The 19,911-nt window shown below is 39.3% G+C and overlaps 1 protein-coding gene across 14 annotated transcripts in view; it reads left to right on the forward strand.

The window, feature by feature from the left end:
* Positions 1–680: 680 nt before the first annotated feature.
* The window catches only part of LOC122496339 (RNA-binding protein 12), a 35,064-nt gene continuing 15,833 nt past the window's right edge, over positions 681–19,911 (forward strand). Inside the window, exons 1-3 of one of the 14 annotated variants that reach the window (XM_043602521.1) lie at positions 681–787; positions 6,559–6,643; positions 9,529–14,689. In XM_043602521.1, the coding sequence (XP_043458456.1) occupies positions 9,551–12,382 (2,832 nt within the window). In that variant the 5' untranslated portion in view covers positions 681–787; positions 6,559–6,643; positions 9,529–9,550 and the 3' untranslated portion in view covers positions 12,383–14,689. Of the gene's footprint in view, positions 1,142–6,558; positions 6,644–9,528; positions 14,690–19,911 lie in introns of those variants that run through there. The other 13 variants (XM_043602520.1, XM_043602533.1, XM_043602525.1 and 10 more) reach the window with 13 other exon arrangements.

Here is a 19,911-nt window from a genome sequence, read left to right on the forward strand (position 1 = left end):
TCAACATTGATGCGGAGTTCCTGGAACAAATGATTCTACCAAAACAAAACAAAACAAAAAAACAAAAAACAAAAAAACAAAACAAAACAAAAAGAGGGTAGGCAGAAGCTTTAAGAATGAGGAAGAGAGGGAAAATATTGTTCAAAGTCAAGCCTTGCTGAAGCATGAATGTATCCATCTTAATTTCTATCCATCTTTACATTTCTATAATGGTTTCAATCACGATAATTGAGTATAGGCAGGGGGAGTGCACAGCATGAGAATAATTTTTTCTATAATATAGTAATACTAAATACTAAATACAATACTTAATACTAAGATGCAGTCCGTTAATGAACACTAGTGGGTAAGGCTCCTTGGATTTACATTTTTAACTGGGAAAAAAAAATTAGGTTTTGGTTCTTTTGTTAGGGCATCGCCAACAGAACCGGGCACTACTTTGTGGTCCATTTCATCCTCGACACACTGCGCGAAGAAGGCATTATTTCTTCTCTTAATAAGAAGTGAAGCAATTTGCACAACGTTCCGCGGTGAACGGACCACCCAGGTACTCTTCCCCATCTCACCGAGCAGCGCCTTTCTCCTAAGGCGGGGCTAGTGCGCAAACGTCGTACGTACGGACTCAAAGCTCCTCTCGCCACAAATACCCGCAACTTCCGGGAGATTGCTCAAGAACCTCCCGGCGCTTGCGCCGCGCCGCCCCGTGATGTCACCACTCCGTCCCGCCCCTGCTGGAACGCGGAGCTGCCGAGCGGGCTGTCGGCCATTTTGTGAAGCGGCGAAAGAGGTGGTGGCTGCTGTGGGCTCCGGGAAGCCGTTCGGGCTGGGGCTGTCGGCCGCGGGGCGGAGGCACTCGCGCGGGGGGTAACTCGGGTCTGGGTTCGGGTGCCGCGCAGCTCTCCCCGGTAAGACTCCCGCAGCCCGGAACGGGCGGGGCTGTGCGGGGCTCGAGCCGCCCCTTGGTGGCCCGGGGCGGGGCCTTCGGAGGCCTCCGAGCCCGCCGCAGCGAGCGCCCCACACAAAAGGGTCGCGGCATGGCTGCGGGGGCTTGGGGCGCCGTGTGCGCCTTTGAAGCCTGAGAGGATGCAGGAAGGACGCAAGAGAGGATAAGCCTACATACCGAAGTGGGGACGAGGCCATAGTGAGGACGCCCCCGTGGTCTGAGGGAGGAGGCCACAGCTGGGTGGCCCAGCGGCCTGAGAACTAACGGGGATTGCAGTGAAAACACACCTACATCCCGAATGAGCCAGATTTTCTGCGCCTCCCAAAAGAGACAGAGATTGTAACTCCATCTCTGTGTCCCGAACTGAGGAGATAAACGTAGTGAGGACACTCCCTTCTTCCGAAGTGGAAAGGAGGCCCCGGTGCCCTAACAGGAAAAGGGGACTACAGTCAGGACACATCTATGGGAGGAAGCTGTAGTCGTTACACTCCTCTGAGTCTAGGAAGGAAGTCAAAACTGGTCGCCTTCGTGGCCTGAAGGTGGAGGGGCTCAGCGCTGGGCGGGGCTTACCCTCGAGGGTGTCGGCGATTTGAGAAGCCGGCCTCTGTAGCGAGAAAAGTGGGGGTGAGTACGCCTCCCAGGCCTCTGAGAATTGTAGTGAGGTACCAGATCTTTGGTCCCCAAGTAGGGAAGGGTCTGCAGTGAGGACCACCTTTACATATCCCTTGGGAGAGAGCCTCCCGCTCTGAAAGAGGAGGAGGTGCAATAGAATGTGGAGGTTGGGTGCTTTTGATGAGTGAGTTGAGTTTGTCTAGCGGAAGCTGGAGGTGCTAGTTGGCAGCCACGTGAAATAGATGGGAGGGGCTTTGAGGATCTACAGGTTAGTGTTGGGGTTGGTTACCAGTGCAGGAGGCTTAGCTGCCAGATTGCAAATGCATGGACTTTATGTGTGCCTGTAATGTGTGCTTTATAGTGAAAAATCTAAGCGGCTACGGTGAAGGTTACTTTGGTTATTCAGCACAAAACATGCTGGGAGTTTTGTATACTGTGTTGCAGGTTCCGTAGGAGAGGTTTCTGGACCCTAGAACCGTCCTAAAACCCTGGATTTCCAGAGGTGACCTAATGTAAATTGTGGTAGTTGTTCGGAACCATTCTGTATTATTGAAGAATAGTGTGATTCCGCTCAATATAACCCGAGAGAAAAAGTAATTGCAACTGAAGGACTGTTGAAGGAGAGACTTATGACTGGAGTATTTCTCTTACAGCTTCTTGATTGAATGGTTTAAAATGGTGTGATTTTTGTAAAATGCAGTGTTAGTAACATGTATTGCCTTGGACTTTGTAATCTAGTTTGTATTGTTAATGTATTTCAGAGCGTTTGCAGTTGAAAAGTGTCCTACAAGTCTGCACATACAGGCTTATTGTTTCGTGTTTGTTTGTTTAATTACAGAAATATACAAGACTGGGTTGTACTTGTTTTTGAAATTTGGTGGTTTTGAACGAAAGGAGGATTTCTGGACTTTGTGGGAAGTAATTGTGTTCAGGCATCTTCCAAGATTATAAAAAGTTGAAAGAACTGTTACAGGTGGTTATAATAATTTTATGGTAATTTTTTAAGAAAATGAAATGTTTGCCCTGTTTGTATAAAGGTTGAGGGATGTGCTCAGTATTATTACTGGAATTTTTTTTTAACGTAACAGGGAATGCATTTATATTATCTTTATATGCTCAATTAAGTACTTTATGGATTGTAATGCATCATTTGTATTTTTCTTATGATATCTGTTAGGTGAAAAATGTGAAGGTTGAGAAACCATTGTGGTGATTACTTGGGACATATTGTTATGTGCTAATATCAGTATACTTCTGGCTTCTTTCACTTTCTTGTGACATGCCAAATGTTTCAGTGGTTGCATATTGCGAGTTTGGGGGTTATTGGTACAATTTTTAGATGTGAAACTTGATTTTGTCAGCCAGTGTGTTCCTGGAATTCGGTGACCATGTTCATACTGTTTTCATTCCATTTTGTAGAGAGCCACTTCATCTTTCAGCTTGAATGAATGTTTTCCTCCGTAGATGTTGTAGAAAGAACTTCTAAGAGTCAGTAATGGTTGCACAAAATATGCTTTTTAGATATCTATCCCTAAAATCTAGAGACTGTCGTCCATGTCTGTATCTTCTGCCCCGGCCACAAGTGCTTAATAAATGTTCGTGATATAAATGAATGTTAAATATTTTAGGTCAGCTAAACAGAAAAATAACTTCACCTAATTGATAGTTTAACACACTTTACTACCACCGCTCATATACCTTCTGGTTTGCAAAGAGTTTATTTTATTAAATTTCAAGCCACCTTTCAAGTCTTCAGACCGAGAGGGAGGGTTTACATGGTTGGCTAGGTTAGAAGTAATATTGTTGCTTTTAAGTTTAAATCAAGTAAGATGATGGACATATTTATTGGCATGGGGGGGGGATTGAAAAATAATATAGTCGTTTTGGCAGGAGGAATATATCTCTTATTTAGAAATGTCTTTTGGTTTGCTGCTTTTGATAACTGACTGCAGGCTAATGGGAAAGTTGAGTAACAAGCTATCTAAAGGATTTATGTCCCTCAGTGTCAGAAGAATTGTTTCATTAAGAATGATTCCAGAATCTGAAGTGTGATCCATTTGGGGTTGGGAACACAATCAAGTGGATGAAGCTGTTGGTTTTTTTTTTTTTTTTTTCTGTAATGCCTACCATACTGTGATTATTCGGCTTATGGCATTGTACCCATTATGATTGGTTCTCTGTTGCTCATGTCTGAGGTGACATTTGAGGGGTGCTGCTTTTTGTATTTTTTGAATCTAAAGAACTTTGGCTCTTCTGTATCTGATTACTGAACAAAGTTAAAATTCACTTTTTGATGTTTATCACCAGATGAAGAGTGGAAATGGTTAAGTTCTGGTTTGTACCTTGACTTCCTGATAAAGAGGATTGTTGTCATTTTATTCTGAAATCTCAAATGGTTGAAATGGCTAGTAAATAAGAAAATATGTCGTGTCATAATATGCTAAATGTTCATAGCAAGTATTTGTAATTTGTTCATGTTTCTGGTATTTGTAAAGCTGAAGTAAAGCCACTATGTTAGGATTAATTCCTAACATAAAGCAGAAAAATATACTAGAGCAATCTTCTTGTTTTAGATCTTCTGATACAAGTGAATTTAATGGCACTTTGGGCCCATTTTCTCCTTCCTATCTTTATGCTTTATGAATAGGTTAAAAAAATATGTGCTTTAGATGTTTTGTTTCATAGAATTGTTTTCAGTCTTACCCTTCTAAAATTCACGAAAGCTTAAGCTGGTTGGAGTGGATTTTTCATGTTGGGATCCTTCATTCCATTGCTAGCTGATAATTTAGAACCCAGGGATGAGTAGGTTCTTGGAAAACAGTGGTGCCTCTTAAATTGTTGTGCTCTTTACAAAGTGTGGTGTTGAAAACAAAAGCACTCAGTTCTCAGTTTTGATTTACTTTGTCCATTTGAAGGAAGAGGTGGAACACCAAGAGTTGTGAGCTTCTAGCTTCTAGCCTGAACTTTTCTTCATACTTTTCCTTGGTATGGATTGATATGGATATGGGCCTTCCCCTTTGCTCAAATAGAAAAGATTCACAAATTTATGCCTAGAATGATTTTGTATTTTATTTTATTATTTATTTTTAAATGTTTATTTATTTTGAGAGAGAGAGCTCAAGCAAGGGAGGGGCAGAGAGAGGGGGGTACAGAGGATCCAAACGGGGCTCAAACCCACAAGCCTTGAACCCACAAGCCATGAGATCGTGACCTGAGCTGGAGTTGGATGCTTAATCAGCTGAGCCACCCAGGCGCCCCCCTGATTTTGGAATTTAAATTTAACAATGTAAAATTTGAACGAGGCATCTGCCAAATTCACCTGGGCCTTTCAACTTTTTCTTGTGGAATGAGACATTTCCTTGTTATAGTAATTTCTGGCAACCCTTTAGAAATTTTTTGAATGTAGGCCTGGTGTGTTCCTTTGGGCTTAACTGGCTGACTCTGATCTTGTTCCTCTCCAGATGGACATATGGAACCTTGTTGGGTCTGGAAGGGAAGAAGCTGGGGAACCTGTTTCCCTTATTATCTTCAGGGCACATGTCCTGGCCCCATACCAGACATTTGGAATTGGAATCTCCAGTAGGAGATCATCTGTTAATCACAAATGCTTAACTAGAAAATTACTCTGGTTCTGTTGGTCATAGAGACCAACTAGTACATTTAGAAAATAATATTGCAGAAATTCTTGCTCTTCTCCTTGAGCACAGTCTTTACCTAAAGCAGGCTTTTTTCTATTTCATGCTTCCCTTTGTGACCTGTTAGATAAACTTTTAGGTGTGGCTTTTAAATAAAGAGTTTTAAAACTCTTTAAACATAATTAGAACTGATTTGTACAACATATAAAAGAATGGTACAGTGCTCTGGGCTTTTGAAAGCATTGTTAATGACATTTGCATAGCTTTTGTGGCAAAAAAAAAATCTCATTCTTAAGTAATTTGAGTAATTGTTTACAAGATGTTTAGCTCGTCCTTTAGAAAAAGTTTAGAGTAACACTAAAAGTTTTTAAAGTTTTACTTTTTGGTGATGAATATTAAGCACTGGTGGTATCTTGAAAGATAGTTAAAAATGTGCATCATTCTAAGTAGTGTTCTATTGGTAATCTTAATACTTAACAGTGACATTTTTTTTCTCTGTTTCTCTAAATTAAAAAATGGTCTTTTGAAAGTAATTGTCTGATCATTTGGTTTTCTGTGTTGCTTGTGAATTGTTTATAACTTCATGGTTTGGGAGAAATTCCAGTAAGACATGAGTGACTCGTTTTTACTTTGGGAGGTATTCTTAATATGCCAGACATTTTTAGTTTAGTTTTTTGTTTGTTTTTTGTTTTTATGAGTTTCTTGGAACAGTTTTGGTGTTAGAAGGAAAAAGTACTTTTCCTTAAGATTTTGAACCCCACTGGTTTTAAATAGGAATTAGTCCTTAGAGCCTGAACTTTCTCTTCATTTATATTTCTTGGTTCTTGATGCTATTTTGGTGCAAAGGAAAATATTTTGAAAGTAATTCCAAGAATTTCTATAAGTACACTTGAATTGATGACTGTCATTTGTCTTGGAACTGTTATTGTGCAAACTTGTGCTTCTTCATCAAACATTTGGTGGGACCTAAGGAAATAGGTCATAGTTGGACTTGTGTTGATGGAATTTTCTGGACTGGTTTAATCATCAAGTAATAAAAGTAATTATCAACTGTGAAGCTGAGCTTTATGATTGTTTTCGTTTTTAATTGATTCATTCTTGGACTAATTTATGGCACATTCTTAATGTATGTAAATATATTATGTTTTGAGAGATACTCAAATTTGAAAGCAATACCAAGTAAATAGCATGTGTGGGATTTTGGTACATGTGTTTCTTTCTTTCTTCTTCTTTTTTTTTTATATGCATTCTAATGAAGTACTCTGGTGGTTTCAGACTCGCCTTCATAATGTACAGTTCAGTGTGGCCTGTGCGTGTTGTTTTGTGTTTCCTGCATTGATTTTTGCCTCCATTTATTCTCTATTGCAGTCTAAAAGTTGGTTTTAATTGGTTGCCCACAGGATTGACTTGGCCTCTACTTCTTGTTAAGAAAATACATCTCTTGTTTTATCAGGTAAGAGATTTTGAATAGAGGGTTTGTTTTTATACAAATTAAAATGAGATAGCTTATTTAGTAACATGAAAATATGTGTAGCAGCTGAATTGTGGGGGATTTTCTTTTGCTTTTTTTTAACAGTCTTATCTGAGGGATGGGGGTGGGGTGGACTGGGTGCTTTGAACAGTTGTTGCTTTCTTTGGGGGTCAGTCTTATTTAGATGCATTTCTCCTGCTGAATTCCTGATTATTAGGCAGTAAGTAGCTGTTTTTTTTCCTCATTGTAGCATTCTAGACTAATTACAAATATAGGTGCTTGTTATTGGTATGGTTTTTTAATATTCCTTTGAGGTATAGGTATAGATAATGGGTCATATGTTTTAGAATACATATTTTGACTTTAGATGGAACTTTAGTGATTGGAATCTAACCCTCTTGTTAAATAACAAAGGTAGGCTCAAGGTAGTTGAAGTGACTTACCTGTCAAACAGGCGCTTAGTAGCAGAATAGCAGATCTTAACTTCATATTTTTTTGGAACCTGAAAACTGTTTTTCACTTTAGATGGCTTTATGAATAAGTCTTCTGCTCTACTTTGGTTTAATCCTCAGCCCTTTTTCTAGCTGGTAATCTGGGCAGATTTTCAGTGTCATGTTTTCGTATGTACTTTGCGCAGACTTTCACTACATCCCTTCTCTTAGTAGCAGATGGTTTTTGAAGAGTTGCTGTGTGTGTCACTTTAGCCCTGTGTTTAATTTTTCTGTTCTTGGGACCATATCAAATTCCCATTTTACTGTCCCAGTGTAAACTAACATCTCTATCTCTCAAGTCTTTTTGGGTGCCTAGACTACTTATCCATGATGTTTCCCCCATATAGTGATTAAATGATAAAGCATTTTTTAAAGTTGAACGGGAATACTGTCTTAATTTTGCATATAGCTAATATGCTAGAGATAGTAAGGAAAGAGAATTTAATGACTTGGAGTTGTCTTGATGAGCTTTCATATAGATTGCTAAGTAGTAAATAAGAGAAAAGAGTTTGTTGGTGTGATTAATTTTTTTAGTATTAATTTTTCTTGCTGACTCTTGCAAACCAAAGACGAAAGGCTTCCCTCCTCACCCAGATTTCTAGTGTTTTATAATGGTCTCATAAGAGCATTTTCTGTTTGCCAATCCATCTTTCTGGATTAAATTTGAAAGTAGCTTTTATTTTTGTGTATGTGTGTGAGAAAACTGTCAAAGCCAAACAGTATATTTCTGTTTTGTGTACAGCAGTCATAATGGTTGAGATATAATTACAGATTTTATTTCATCAAATTGATATTCACATATTTGACATGAAAAACTATTTTCATGAGGTTTACAGGATTCTTAGAGCTTGCAGCAGGAAACTTTGGTCTTTTAGTGTTCCTGTTTGAAAGGTGTTAAAACCAAACTCAAGTCATTTATAATTTTCCTGAGGTCCCAGAGCTAGTTATATATGTATATGTTTTTTAAAGTTTATTTATTTTGAGAGAGAGTCCGGGAGGACCAGAGAGAGAGAATCCTAAACAGGCTCCATGTTGTCAGCGCGAAGCCTGATCATGGAGCTCAAATTTACAAACTGTGAGATCATGACCTGAGTAAAAGTCAGACCCTTAACCAATCGACAGAGCCACCCAGGTGCCTCTAATAGGTTTATATTTAAAAGTTGATATTTAAGATGGATTGGAAAATACCCCAAGTTATTGACCACATAAATTTCAAATTAATATTTTTTCTAGGCCCAAGAATTTGTTTTGTATCAGTTTACAAAGGGCTGCCCTTGTATTTACACTTGAAAGCCGTAAGAACTGAAATAGTGAAATTTTACTTAAATCTGGGAGAAACTTTTCTTTTCGACTAGTTAAACATGAGACATCTAAGGAGATCAGTGAGTTCCCAGAAATTCCACAGGAATTACATTGGATAGGAGACTATAACAATCACTGAATAAAGTTTATATACCCTAGTTCTTTTTAAAACAAAAAAATACCTTTTTTTTTTATTATCAGCCTTCTGTGAGAAAAATGAATGTGTGTGTGTGTGTATTGGTAGGTTTGGGAATGAGTCATTGGATCTGAGTTTTAATTAAAATAGCTTTGGTGAATGGCACTGTAACCAGGTTCTATTTTTTGGAGTGACGACTATGGATAACTAAGATTTTGGCTATTTAATTCAGTAGTTCTTTGGATTCTTCGTATGTATTAATCTTGTTTGTAGTAACTAATTCCATATGTAGTTTTCTTTAATAAATAGAGCTGTAATGCAGATTGAAGAGTTTTAGGATGAAATATGGAATCAGTTCTCATTTGAGACTTGAATCTACTTTAGTGTTAATTATTTGTAATTCATTAGTATTCCAGTTTCCTGTTTCTCTTTTGCATTTTGAGATTGAGTCATATAAAATGACACTGATAATTCTACAAAGTTGTCAAGTTTATAAAGGAAAATGCTAAGTCACTTTTAAATATTAACTTTGATACATCCTTTGCATGCTTTCCCCCTGCAGACTGTTAAACTTTGTGTCCTGATCTGACTTACACATTTCTTTTAAATCTTACTGAATAATTAGTGGTCTGAGTGATATAATTGGTGATTTTACTTTCATTATGGTGGTTTTTTTTCCTGAAACTTTTGAGTCATAGGACTGAACTTCTAACTGTTTACAGAATTAATGCCTTTTGGAAGTTGAAATTGTCTAGGTTTTACATTGTAAACGGCACATAATATTCAGTTTTTAGAATATTCAAATTAAAAAAAAAAACAAACCCTACATTGCTTGAGATAGTTTGAGGGCCTAATAAGGTAGCTGGTCATTCTTGTAGCTAAAAACTTGGTGTGATGAACAGGAGTCTGACCTGGCCGTTGCCTTTTCTCATCTGCAGGTGTGTGTGGTTTCAGCGCAGCATGGCTGTGGTCATCCGTTTGCAAGGTCTCCCAATTGTGGCGGGGACCATGGACATTCGCCACTTCTTCTCTGGATTGACCATCCCTGATGGGGGCGTGCATATTGTAGGGGGTGAACTGGGTGAGGCTTTCATCGTTTTTGCCACTGATGAAGATGCAAGGCTTGGTATGATGCGCACAGGTGGTACAATTAAAGGGTCAAAAGTAACACTTTTGTTGAGTAGTAAAACGGAAATGCAGAATATGATTGAACTGAGTCGTAGGCGTTTTGAAACTGCCAACTTAGATATACCACCAGCAAATGCTAGTAGATCAGGACCACCACCTAGCTCAGGAATGGGTGGCAGGGTAAACTTGCCTACAACAGTACCTAACTTTAATAATCCTTCACCCAGTGTAGTTACTGCCGCTACATCGGTTCATGAAAGCAACAAAAACATACAGACATTTTCCACAGCCAGCATAGGAACGGCTCCTCCAAATATGGGGGCTTCTTTTGGGAGCCCAACGTTTAGCTCAACCATTCCAAGCACAGCGTCTCCAATGAACACAGTCCCACCACCACCAATTCCTCCAATCCCAGCGATGCCATCTTTGCCACCAATGCCGTCCATTCCCCCAATACCAGTTCCTCCTCCGGTACCTACATTGCCTCCTGTGCCTCCTGTGCCCCCAATCCCCCCAGTCCCTTCTGTGCCACCCATGACCCCACTGCCACCCATGTCAGGCATGCCACCCTTGAACCCGCCACCTGTGGCCCCTCTACCTGCTGGAATGAATGGCTCTGGAGCACCTATGAATCTGAACAATAACCTGAACCCCGTGTTTCTGGGTCCATTGAATCCTGTTAACCCTATCCAGATGAACTCTCAAAGCAGTGTGAAACCACTTCCCATCAACCCCGATGATCTGTATGTCAGTGTACATGGTATGCCCTTTTCTGCAATGGAAAATGATGTCAGAGATTTTTTCCATGGGCTCCGTGTTGATGCAGTGCATTTGTTGAAAGATCATGTAGGTCGAAATAATGGGAACGGATTGGTTAAATTTCTCTCCCCTCAAGATACATTTGAAGCTTTGAAAAGAAACAGAATGCTGATGATTCAACGCTATGTGGAAGTTAGTCCTGCCACAGAGAGACAGTGGGTAGCTGCTGGAGGCCATATCACTTTTAAGCAAAGTATAGGACCTTCTGGACAAACCCATCCCCCACCTCAGACACTTCCCAGGTCAAAATCGCCCAGTGGGCAGAAAAGGTCGAGGTCAAGATCACCACATGAGGCTGGTTTTTGTGTTTACTTGAAAGGGCTACCATTTGAAGCAGAAAACAAACATGTCATTGATTTTTTTAAAAAGTTGGATATTGTGGAAGATAGTATTTATATCGCTTATGGACCCAATGGGAAAGCAACTGGTGAAGGCTTCGTAGAATTCAGAAATGAGGCTGACTATAAGGCTGCTCTGTGTCGTCATAAACAATACATGGGCAATCGCTTTATTCAAGTTCATCCAATTACTAAGAAAGGCATGCTAGAAAAGATAGATATGATTCGTAAAAGACTGCAGAACTTCAGCTATGACCAGAGGGAAATGATGTTAAATCCGGAGGGGGATGTCAGCTCTGCCAAAGTCTGTGCTCACATAACAAATATTCCATTCAGCATTACCAAGATGGATGTTCTTCAGTTCCTAGAAGGAATCCCAGTGGATGAAAATGCTGTACATGTTCTTGTTGATAACAATGGGCAAGGTCTAGGACAGGCATTGGTTCAGTTTAAAAATGAAGATGATGCACGTAAGTCTGAACGCTTACACCGTAAAAAACTTAACGGGAGAGAAGCTTTTGTTCATGTAGTTACTCTAGAAGATATGAGAGAAATTGAGAAAAATCCCCCTGCCCAAGGAAAAAAAGGGTTAAAGATACCTGTGCCAGGTAATCCTGCAGTTCCAGGAGTGCCCAGTGTGGGAATGCCCAATGCGGGAATGCCCAATGCGGGAATGCCCGGTACAGGAATGCCCGGTACAGGAATGCCCGGTGCGGGAATGCCTGGTACAGGAATGCCCGGTGCTGGAATGCCTGGTGCCGGAATGCCCGGTGCCGGAATGCCTGGTGCGGGAATGCCCGGTGGAGGAATGCCTGGTGCAGGAGGTGAAGAACATGCCTTCCTGACTGTAGGATCTAAGGAGGCCAACAGTGGGCCTCCATTTAACTTTCCTGGTAATTTTGGCGGGTCGAATGCCTTTGGGCCACCACTCCCTCCTCCAGGATTAGGAGGGGCCTTTGGTGATGCTAGGCCTGGTATGCCTTCAGTTGGAAATAGTGGTTTGCCTGGTCTAGGACTGGATGTTCCAGGTTTTGGAGGTGGACCAAATAATTTAAGTGGGCCAGGATTTGCAGGAGGCCCTCAGAATTTTGGAAATGGCCCTGGTAGTTTAGGTGGCCCCCCAGGTTTTGGAAGTGGCCCTCCTGGTCTTGGAAGTGCACCTGGGCATTTGAGTGGGCCGCCAGCCTTTGGGCCTGGCCCTGGGCCTGGGCCTGGCCCAATTCACATTGGTGGACCCCCTGGCTTTGGATCTAGTTCTGGAAAACCAGGACCAACAGTAATTAAAGTGCAGAATATGCCCTTTACTGTGTCTATTGATGAGATTTTAGATTTCTTTTATGGCTATCAAGTGATCCCAGGCTCAGTGTGTTTAAAATACAATGAAAAAGGTATGCCCACAGGCGAAGCCATGGTGGCCTTTGAATCTCGGGATGAAGCCACAGCTGCTGTCATTGACTTAAATGACAGACCTATAGGCTCAAGGAAAGTAAAACTTGTCTTAGGGTAGCTGTTCACATCAATTCTTTATAGGGTAGATCTTCATAGTGCTGTGATTAATGCATCCAGATTGTTTTCCTAGTATTTCCAGGTTAGAACCTGTGGATTGTTTCAATTGCATATAGATTGGTTTCTATAACATAGAGCATTGGTTGACTGTTTACAGAAGATTCACTACCAGTATAAATATTGCTGTATGTTACAGTAAAGCTATCTGGAGAGAACACAAAAATGATTTTGGCATACCATTAGAGAAACCATTTGTAAAACACAAATGACCATATAAAGCTTATCAAGGAGTCTCTAGATTGGTTTTGTTTTATATCATATGAGATGAAGAAAATAGAAATGTCAATAGAGCTCATTAAGGGTGCTCTTGCCAGCTGCTGAAAAATAGAAGTTGGCTACTCTTGGAATTTGGTTTAAAGCTGGACAGATTTGCTTTGTTATAGGGTCAAAGCTTTGTCTAAAGTCCTCATTTTCTTTTAAAATTGAATAAAATCTCTGTATACAGATTCACTGTATGTACCTTTATTGCTTCTTGAGGGTTCTTGCTGTATAGACAGTCCTGCTTCTGAAGTTGCTGCTTTTTTGTTTGCCTAATTGACTCATTTGTAAATGAGCAGAACTGTTCTTGTTGTTGTTGTTTTAATATAAAACTCCACACTTGGTTTGTGCTATAACCTTGAACTTTGATTTCTAATGTCACACTTAAAACTGTGTGAAATAAGTACTTTTGCCACAAAAATAAAATATGGAGTCCTCTACCTACCAGAGCCTTTTTGGTTTGACCGCCACGTTTTAGTTTAGTCAGTTTAAAAATTGTTCATGTTGTTTGGATGGCATCAAAAACCCAAAACCACTTGTAATAATCATTGCTTAAGATGCTGGATTTGAAGTCCTCTCCATGATGGACTGATATTCTGGCAATTTTGTTCTGTCCCAAATTTGTGTGAAATTTTGGCCTGTAACTAAACAAAGAGGGTCCATTTATAAGAAAGAGCATTATTATATCTAGTTTTGTTTTTTTTTTAACTGAAGTTGAAATTGTTAGCTTTGTTAGCAATAGTGTTATAGAATAAAAGATCCATAAGCGGTTCCATAGATGTGCATTTAATCCTGTTACTTTGGGGGCTTTTTGGTCTAGTTGTTTGATCAGGAGCCTATTTATAAAAATTCTTCATAAGGAGTACAAGTGCAGCTGCCAGAGGGGAGAGAATTGAGACTCTTTGCCCTTTTCATACTCTTTTCTTTGGCATTCAGGACACTAAGGCAGGAGGACCACATGGGTTCTGGTTGGTAAGTGTCCTTGTCATGAAAACATTTGCCTTACAACATCCTGCTCACTGATACAAAAGGCTCTACTTATGGTTACTTTCCTTCTTAGTTAAAATGTTCTAAAGATGTGTCACATTATATTATAAACATATGGAATGGGAGATTGGTGAGATATCATGAAAAACAAATTTTGTCTTACTTGGGCCTCTGTCTTGGTTTGAAACATTCCCAACATTTCCTGCAAATCAATGTACTTACAAAGGGGTCAGACTTTTAAAAGAAGTATTTCCTGTTTAAAAAAAAAATAGTGCCTTTTTGGTGTTGCAAGTCAGTGGAACACTGAAATACAGAGTCTCGTATAATTTAGAGTTAAGAGTGGTAACAGTTTCATTTGTGTGATAAGATTTGGAGAGACTTTTCATCACTACAATCTTAGAGGATTGACAGTACAGGATTTTTTGTTTAGGGAGAGGATTATGTAGACTTTCAAAGAAGACATGGCTGTGTTGTGGGTCTTTTGACAATTCATGAATGCATATTCGCTTTGACAGATCACTAGATATTGCCTCCTCAACTAAAAAAGCAATATGATGTTTATATATGCTGTTCAATTTAAGTTTTCTATTAAGTAATCATTTCTCATTCCAAAGACCAAGTGCAGAAAACTTCAGCGCTGCTTGGGAGTCTTATTTCAACTGCAGTTTATTTTCCCCATTGGAGAGCTGACTATTTTCATTTTAGAAAAATGGGTTGTTTGAAGATGAAAGCCTTTTATCTTTTTTCCACAGTTTATTTTGGTTATATGTTCGTACAATCTTATTAAATATTTCATATACTTTATTGCAACTACTTTGTTATTTCTACATCTTAGATAAATGCTGAAAAGGAAAACTTGATTTCATTGTTCATCAAATTAAATAAATTAAGAAAATAGTGGTTTGTGTAGAAATTGGAGAGAACTGTGTTTCATATTTGGTTGAGTCACAACAGTGCTTCTCGTTGTGAAATGTAATTAAATGCTTTGCCCTCTGGAACTTGATTTTTGTGTATCTGAGACTTATTAATATAGTGCTAACTGCTAAGCATACTGTTCATCTTGTTCTGGGCATTGGAGTTTGAGTTTTAAAAAATTCTTGAAAATATGCTCTGTGAAATTATTCATACCTCTCTTCCTGCAAATTTTCTCATAACTAGGTTTGGGGTAAAAATGAATTTCTTTCTCATTTGCTTTGTATGGTATGAAGGATTTGTAAAGCTTTGCTTAAAGTTGTGTGCATTTGTAAACACTATCATGATATTTTCAATTTTCTGTGTAAATTTTGTCTGTTTTTGGTGACATGAACGGAAGAGAATCTTTTCCTTTAGGATTAATTCCCTCCTCACCCCCTTGCTGGGGTGTTTTGGTTTTTTTTAGTTTAAAGGATTAGAGAAATCTACAAAATGTATTTTATAAATAAGCAATTTTGTAAACTTTTTCTGAACTTGGGTGAAACGTTTAGTTCACAAGCAAAATTTGGAGGTGTATTCTGTGTTTAATACTGTAGTTTGGATGTATAATTATTAGTGGGTTTTTTTTTTTTTTTTAACGCAACACTGTTCAGTGAAATGTAGTTCCTAGCTTTGTGCTCCAAGTTGTCAAAGCATCAACCGTGAAAATTGCATTAGGAAACTTTTTATTCACAATTTCAGAGAGTAATGTTCAGTGTAATTAGGTCAGTCTTAACACACTGGATGAAAATCTAGGGCCGTGTATGTACGTAAGCAAACATACCTTGGATAAAATAAGGATCCATGAAAGCCTTAATCAAACTCAAAGTCCTTTTTATTGGATTCTGTCATTGTGTACAGGCGTGGGTCAAGTGTTTAAAAATAAATCCACTCATCAATTTCAAGAACATTTAAAAATGAGTAAAGAAACTGTAAAGTTGCTGCTAGTTAAATCTTCTGTAAGAATTCCTGGCAGTGATCACTTTTAAAACTTTCCCACTCTTGCAAAATTACCACATTTAAGTAGTTTTACCGGCAGTTCTACAGTAGTCCAAGCTTTAGAAACCAAACACAATAAAACGATTCATTGCCAGTATGGCCACAACATTGCCAGCAAATACTGCCTTGGCATCATTCAGCAGAGGTTTTTGTTTATAAAGATGAAGTCTTGAATACTGTTCAATAAACTTGTCACAAAATAAAAGAGGCTGATGCTTTTAATGCTTTACACAAGAGTACTCTATTGAGCTATACCATCAGGGTTTTTTATTTGTTTTGTTTTGTTTTTAACTCCTACAAATACTTTGTGCCTTTGGAAAGATGGATTTGGTGATCTTGGAGGTAACCATTGTTGCTTATCCTTGTCTGCTAATGCTGAAGTGTGGAAAGAAGATACCTGGAACGGCAGGGAGGAAACTTGATTCTAGGTCAAATCTGTGGTATCCACCTTTTCAGACTTTTATCTTGTGTGCTTTGCTAGCAAGCCACTTCGTTATGTGGACTCAGAAAGTATGAGAAACCAGATCTTCTTTTTACAGAGGGAGTCTTAAAGGGAGCTGCGAATTGTCTTTTTAAAAAACTGATTAAGAAATGGAAAAAGAAATCTTCAGAATGCATTGTCAGTTGCACATACTTCTAAAGCTTTTTCTTTTTTGTTTACTTATTCTTGTATTAGTATGTGAGGTGTTTTGAGGTGTGGGAGAGGAATCAAAAATACTGCTGCTTTCTGACATTGATGCTCTGGTTTTGTCCCTTCCACATTTGTTCAACTGCTAAAAAAAATTAGCAAATGAAAAGTTTCCATAAACTCCAGAGGCCTTAAAAAAATCTGAATTGGAGTTGCAGATAAACTAGTGGGCTATTCCTTTTAACCAAGGCTCTTGAATAATAGAACTTTTACCTTTATCACGAAAGTTTTTAGTCTGTTTTGAGTTTCAATACTGAAGTTGTTTTAGAGGGGTTTAGACTTAAACATACTTAATTCCGGGTGGTTGCTGAACTGTTCTAAAATTATGAAGGTTTGACTAAGCATTTGAAAAATCACAGGGTGAAATCAGCTGCCTACAGATACCCAGAATGGCCCTTACCATCTTAAAGGGATAGACCGTATGCTAATAATACATTTCGTTTTCTTGTTCAGGAGAGAGCCCTCACTTTGACTCATTGTTGTCTGCTTTCCAGTGTTTTACAGCAAGAAGTGGTTTAGCAGTTTGTGCATCACCACCATTCTCCTTACCCCCCAAAAGTAGAGCTTTTATGGGATATGAGAATCCAAATCTAAGAATACGCTTTTTAATTAAAAAATTGCTTGGTGTCAGTTTTGTCTTTTTAGTATAAAATCTGATAGATTGCATTGACTTATCTAAAATGTTCTGGAAAGAGTATACTCTGGTGGTGGCACAATTCTTTGATGCTGTAGTGACTTTTCTGGAAAAACCCTTCTGTTTGTACCTGTTCATGTAAATGTTAATTCTTTACTGTGCTTCCTGGATTTATTCTTGTTGCCTTGAGCTACTTTATGCCAGATGATCTCAGAAGCTTCTTAGAATATGGCTCCTTTTCTGGATCAACGTAACTAACAATGAGCAACTAAGGTGGCACTGCTTTTCTACATATTGCTCTACTACTGAAGAGTACAGAAGGGGCAAAAAAATAAAGCCACTTGATGAAAGCATTCTAGCCCCAGGGGCAGAAATCTGGTGGCAGGAAATAGTGCTGAGGCAAATCTCATTAGCTGTTATCTTTGAATTCTTTTAAGAGGCCCAGGAACCTTTCCCTAGTGAAAATGTTGATAGTTAAATCATAGATACTAAGAAAAGTTGTAGAGACGTGGCTAAATGACACAACAGACATTGGAATTGGCATCCCAGCTGAACCAGACATCTGGATTCTGATTTTAGTAACTTAATATTTCAAGTCATTTTTCCCAGTCAGCCAAAGGCTGTTTCATGTTGAGAGAAGGAGGAGGTGACTATTTGGGGAAAATAGAGCTATGACCAGCAGTGGAACATAATTCAATATGGACAGAGTCAGATGTTGAAGAATTGTAACACTCCCAGGAGTAAGCTGTGCTATATTCAAACAGGCTGCCCTTAGTGTTTGATTCTCTCTACATTCTGATACTGCCCGTTTCCCGCCTTTTACCTGCTTACAATACTAAGTCTGCTGGTAACCAGGGCCATGAGTTTCTCACTGCTATCTCTGTAGTCTAGACTCTTAATGGTGGGGGGGTTGGGGGGGTAGATGTGACCTCACTCACCATTCTTCATAAATAAGATTTGTCATTTAAGCATTTGTGCTACATACCAAATGTAACAACCACATGTGCTACCATAAGTCACCTGTTAGTCCTTGCAGAGTGGGGAAGGCTTAAGGGTAAAGAAATTCAGCTACTTTATTAAGGGGTCTTAAATCATACTAACTGGTGCTGTTGCTGATTTCATTTTCCTTTTGTTCCACTTGGAAGTGAGTTAATGCCATCCTCCACTACACTCCCCCACATAGAGTGTTGCTGTACAGAGATGGTCATGTCCTTTATACAGAACTCTTTCTGTGGTGTGGGCGTATGGGACCATCAGGGTCCCTCTGCTATAAATCTGGCTAAAGTGGAAAGACTAATGCAGCTCTTTCTGAAGTAGATGCTTCCAGTTACCTTGCTTTGATGATCATTGAATTGACAGGTTGGAATTGGAAATGTCTTTTGCCTCTAAGCTTTTAAGACCGTTTCACATGGATAATCAGCTTAGCCCTAGCAGTAACCCATGCTAACTAAATTTTTTGAGCAGTGTTATGCGCCCAGTACTTCCATGCTGTGGTAGAAAAGGAAGCAAAATAAAATGCCTGTTCTTAAAGACCTAAGGTCTTGGGGCGCCTGGGTGGCGCAGTCGGTTGGGCGTCTGACTTCAGCCAGGTCACGATCTCGCGGTCCGGGAGTTCGAGCCCCGTGTCAGGCTCTGGGCTGATGGCTCAGAGCCTGGAGCCTGTTTCCGATTCTGTGTCTCCCTCTCTCTCTGCCCCTCCCCCGTTCATGCTCTGTCTCTCTCTGTCGCAGAAATGAATAAACGTTGAAAAAAAAAAAAAAAGACCTAAGGTCTTAAATTATACAAGTAAGTGCTCCATTGTACTTGTGCATGTACAGGGTACACTCATGTCCCACAGGAAATGGATAAAGGGTTTCCTGGCCAGTTGCTAAATGGTCAGACAGAACAAGTGTAATGGAAGCCTTGTGTGTAAGCTGAGGGAAGGCATGATCTCTAACCAAGGTTCTTGGGGACGTAATATTAATTTAGTAAAATGAAATGATTGTGTGCGGGAACACAGTGGCACTACCTAAAATGGTATTTGTTCTGGAGGCTCTTAAAATTGTTCCATAACAGTGTAGCCTGAGTGGTGTGACTGAGCTGAATGGTGAGTAAGGCAGGCAGGTAAGGGTTGGTTCTAGGAGTGTCCTGACCTAACAGAGGGATAGAATCTTTTATCTTTTTAATGACCTTTTGACTAGCTGCCGTATACCACTTCTTATAAACAAATGGCCTAATAAGACATTCATAAATGGTCCAGAATTAAGTGAATTCCTCCATCAATTTAACCAGTTGTATATAGTTGACTATCTGAAATTCATTTGGTAGTTTTAGCTTTTCTGAATGAGATGTCCACTACTTTGTTCTTGTTATTCCAGATCAGCACTGTCCAGTAGAGTTTTGTCCAGTGGAAATGTTCTCATCTGCATTCATATGCTGATTATTAGCCACTGTAGTAGCTACTATTTTTTTTAAAGTTTATTTATTTTGAGAGAGAGGGAGAGTGAATTCCAAGTAGGCTCCACTGACAGTGCAGAGCCAGACATGGGGCTCCATCCCACCAACCATGAGATTATGACCTGAGCTGAAATCAAGAGTTGGACCTCTTAACTGACTGAGCCACCCAGGTGCCCCTGTAGTAGCTACTATTAAATTTAATAAGCCACATGTGGCTAGTGGCTACTGTATCAAACAGCACAATTCTAGGTTCACAGAACAACAGAAAATTTGCTTTTCCATGTCTGATCTTTGGAGATTCCCCATGTTAGGCAACACTGTCCAATAGAAATAAGAGTCACTTATGCTATTTAAATTTTTCTAGTAGCCACAAAAAAGGTAAAAAAACAAAAACAAGTTAATAATACATTTTATTTAACTCAGTGTATCCTGAAATGTTACCATTTCAGTATATACTCTATAAAAATTATTGAGTTTTTTTACCAAATTTTTAATGTGTATTTTATAGCACATTGTG

The sequence above is a fragment of the Prionailurus bengalensis genome, chromosome A3 (assembly GCF_016509475.1).
Source record: "Prionailurus bengalensis isolate Pbe53 chromosome A3, Fcat_Pben_1.1_paternal_pri, whole genome shotgun sequence".
Taxonomy (NCBI): domain Eukaryota; kingdom Metazoa; phylum Chordata; class Mammalia; order Carnivora; family Felidae; genus Prionailurus; species Prionailurus bengalensis.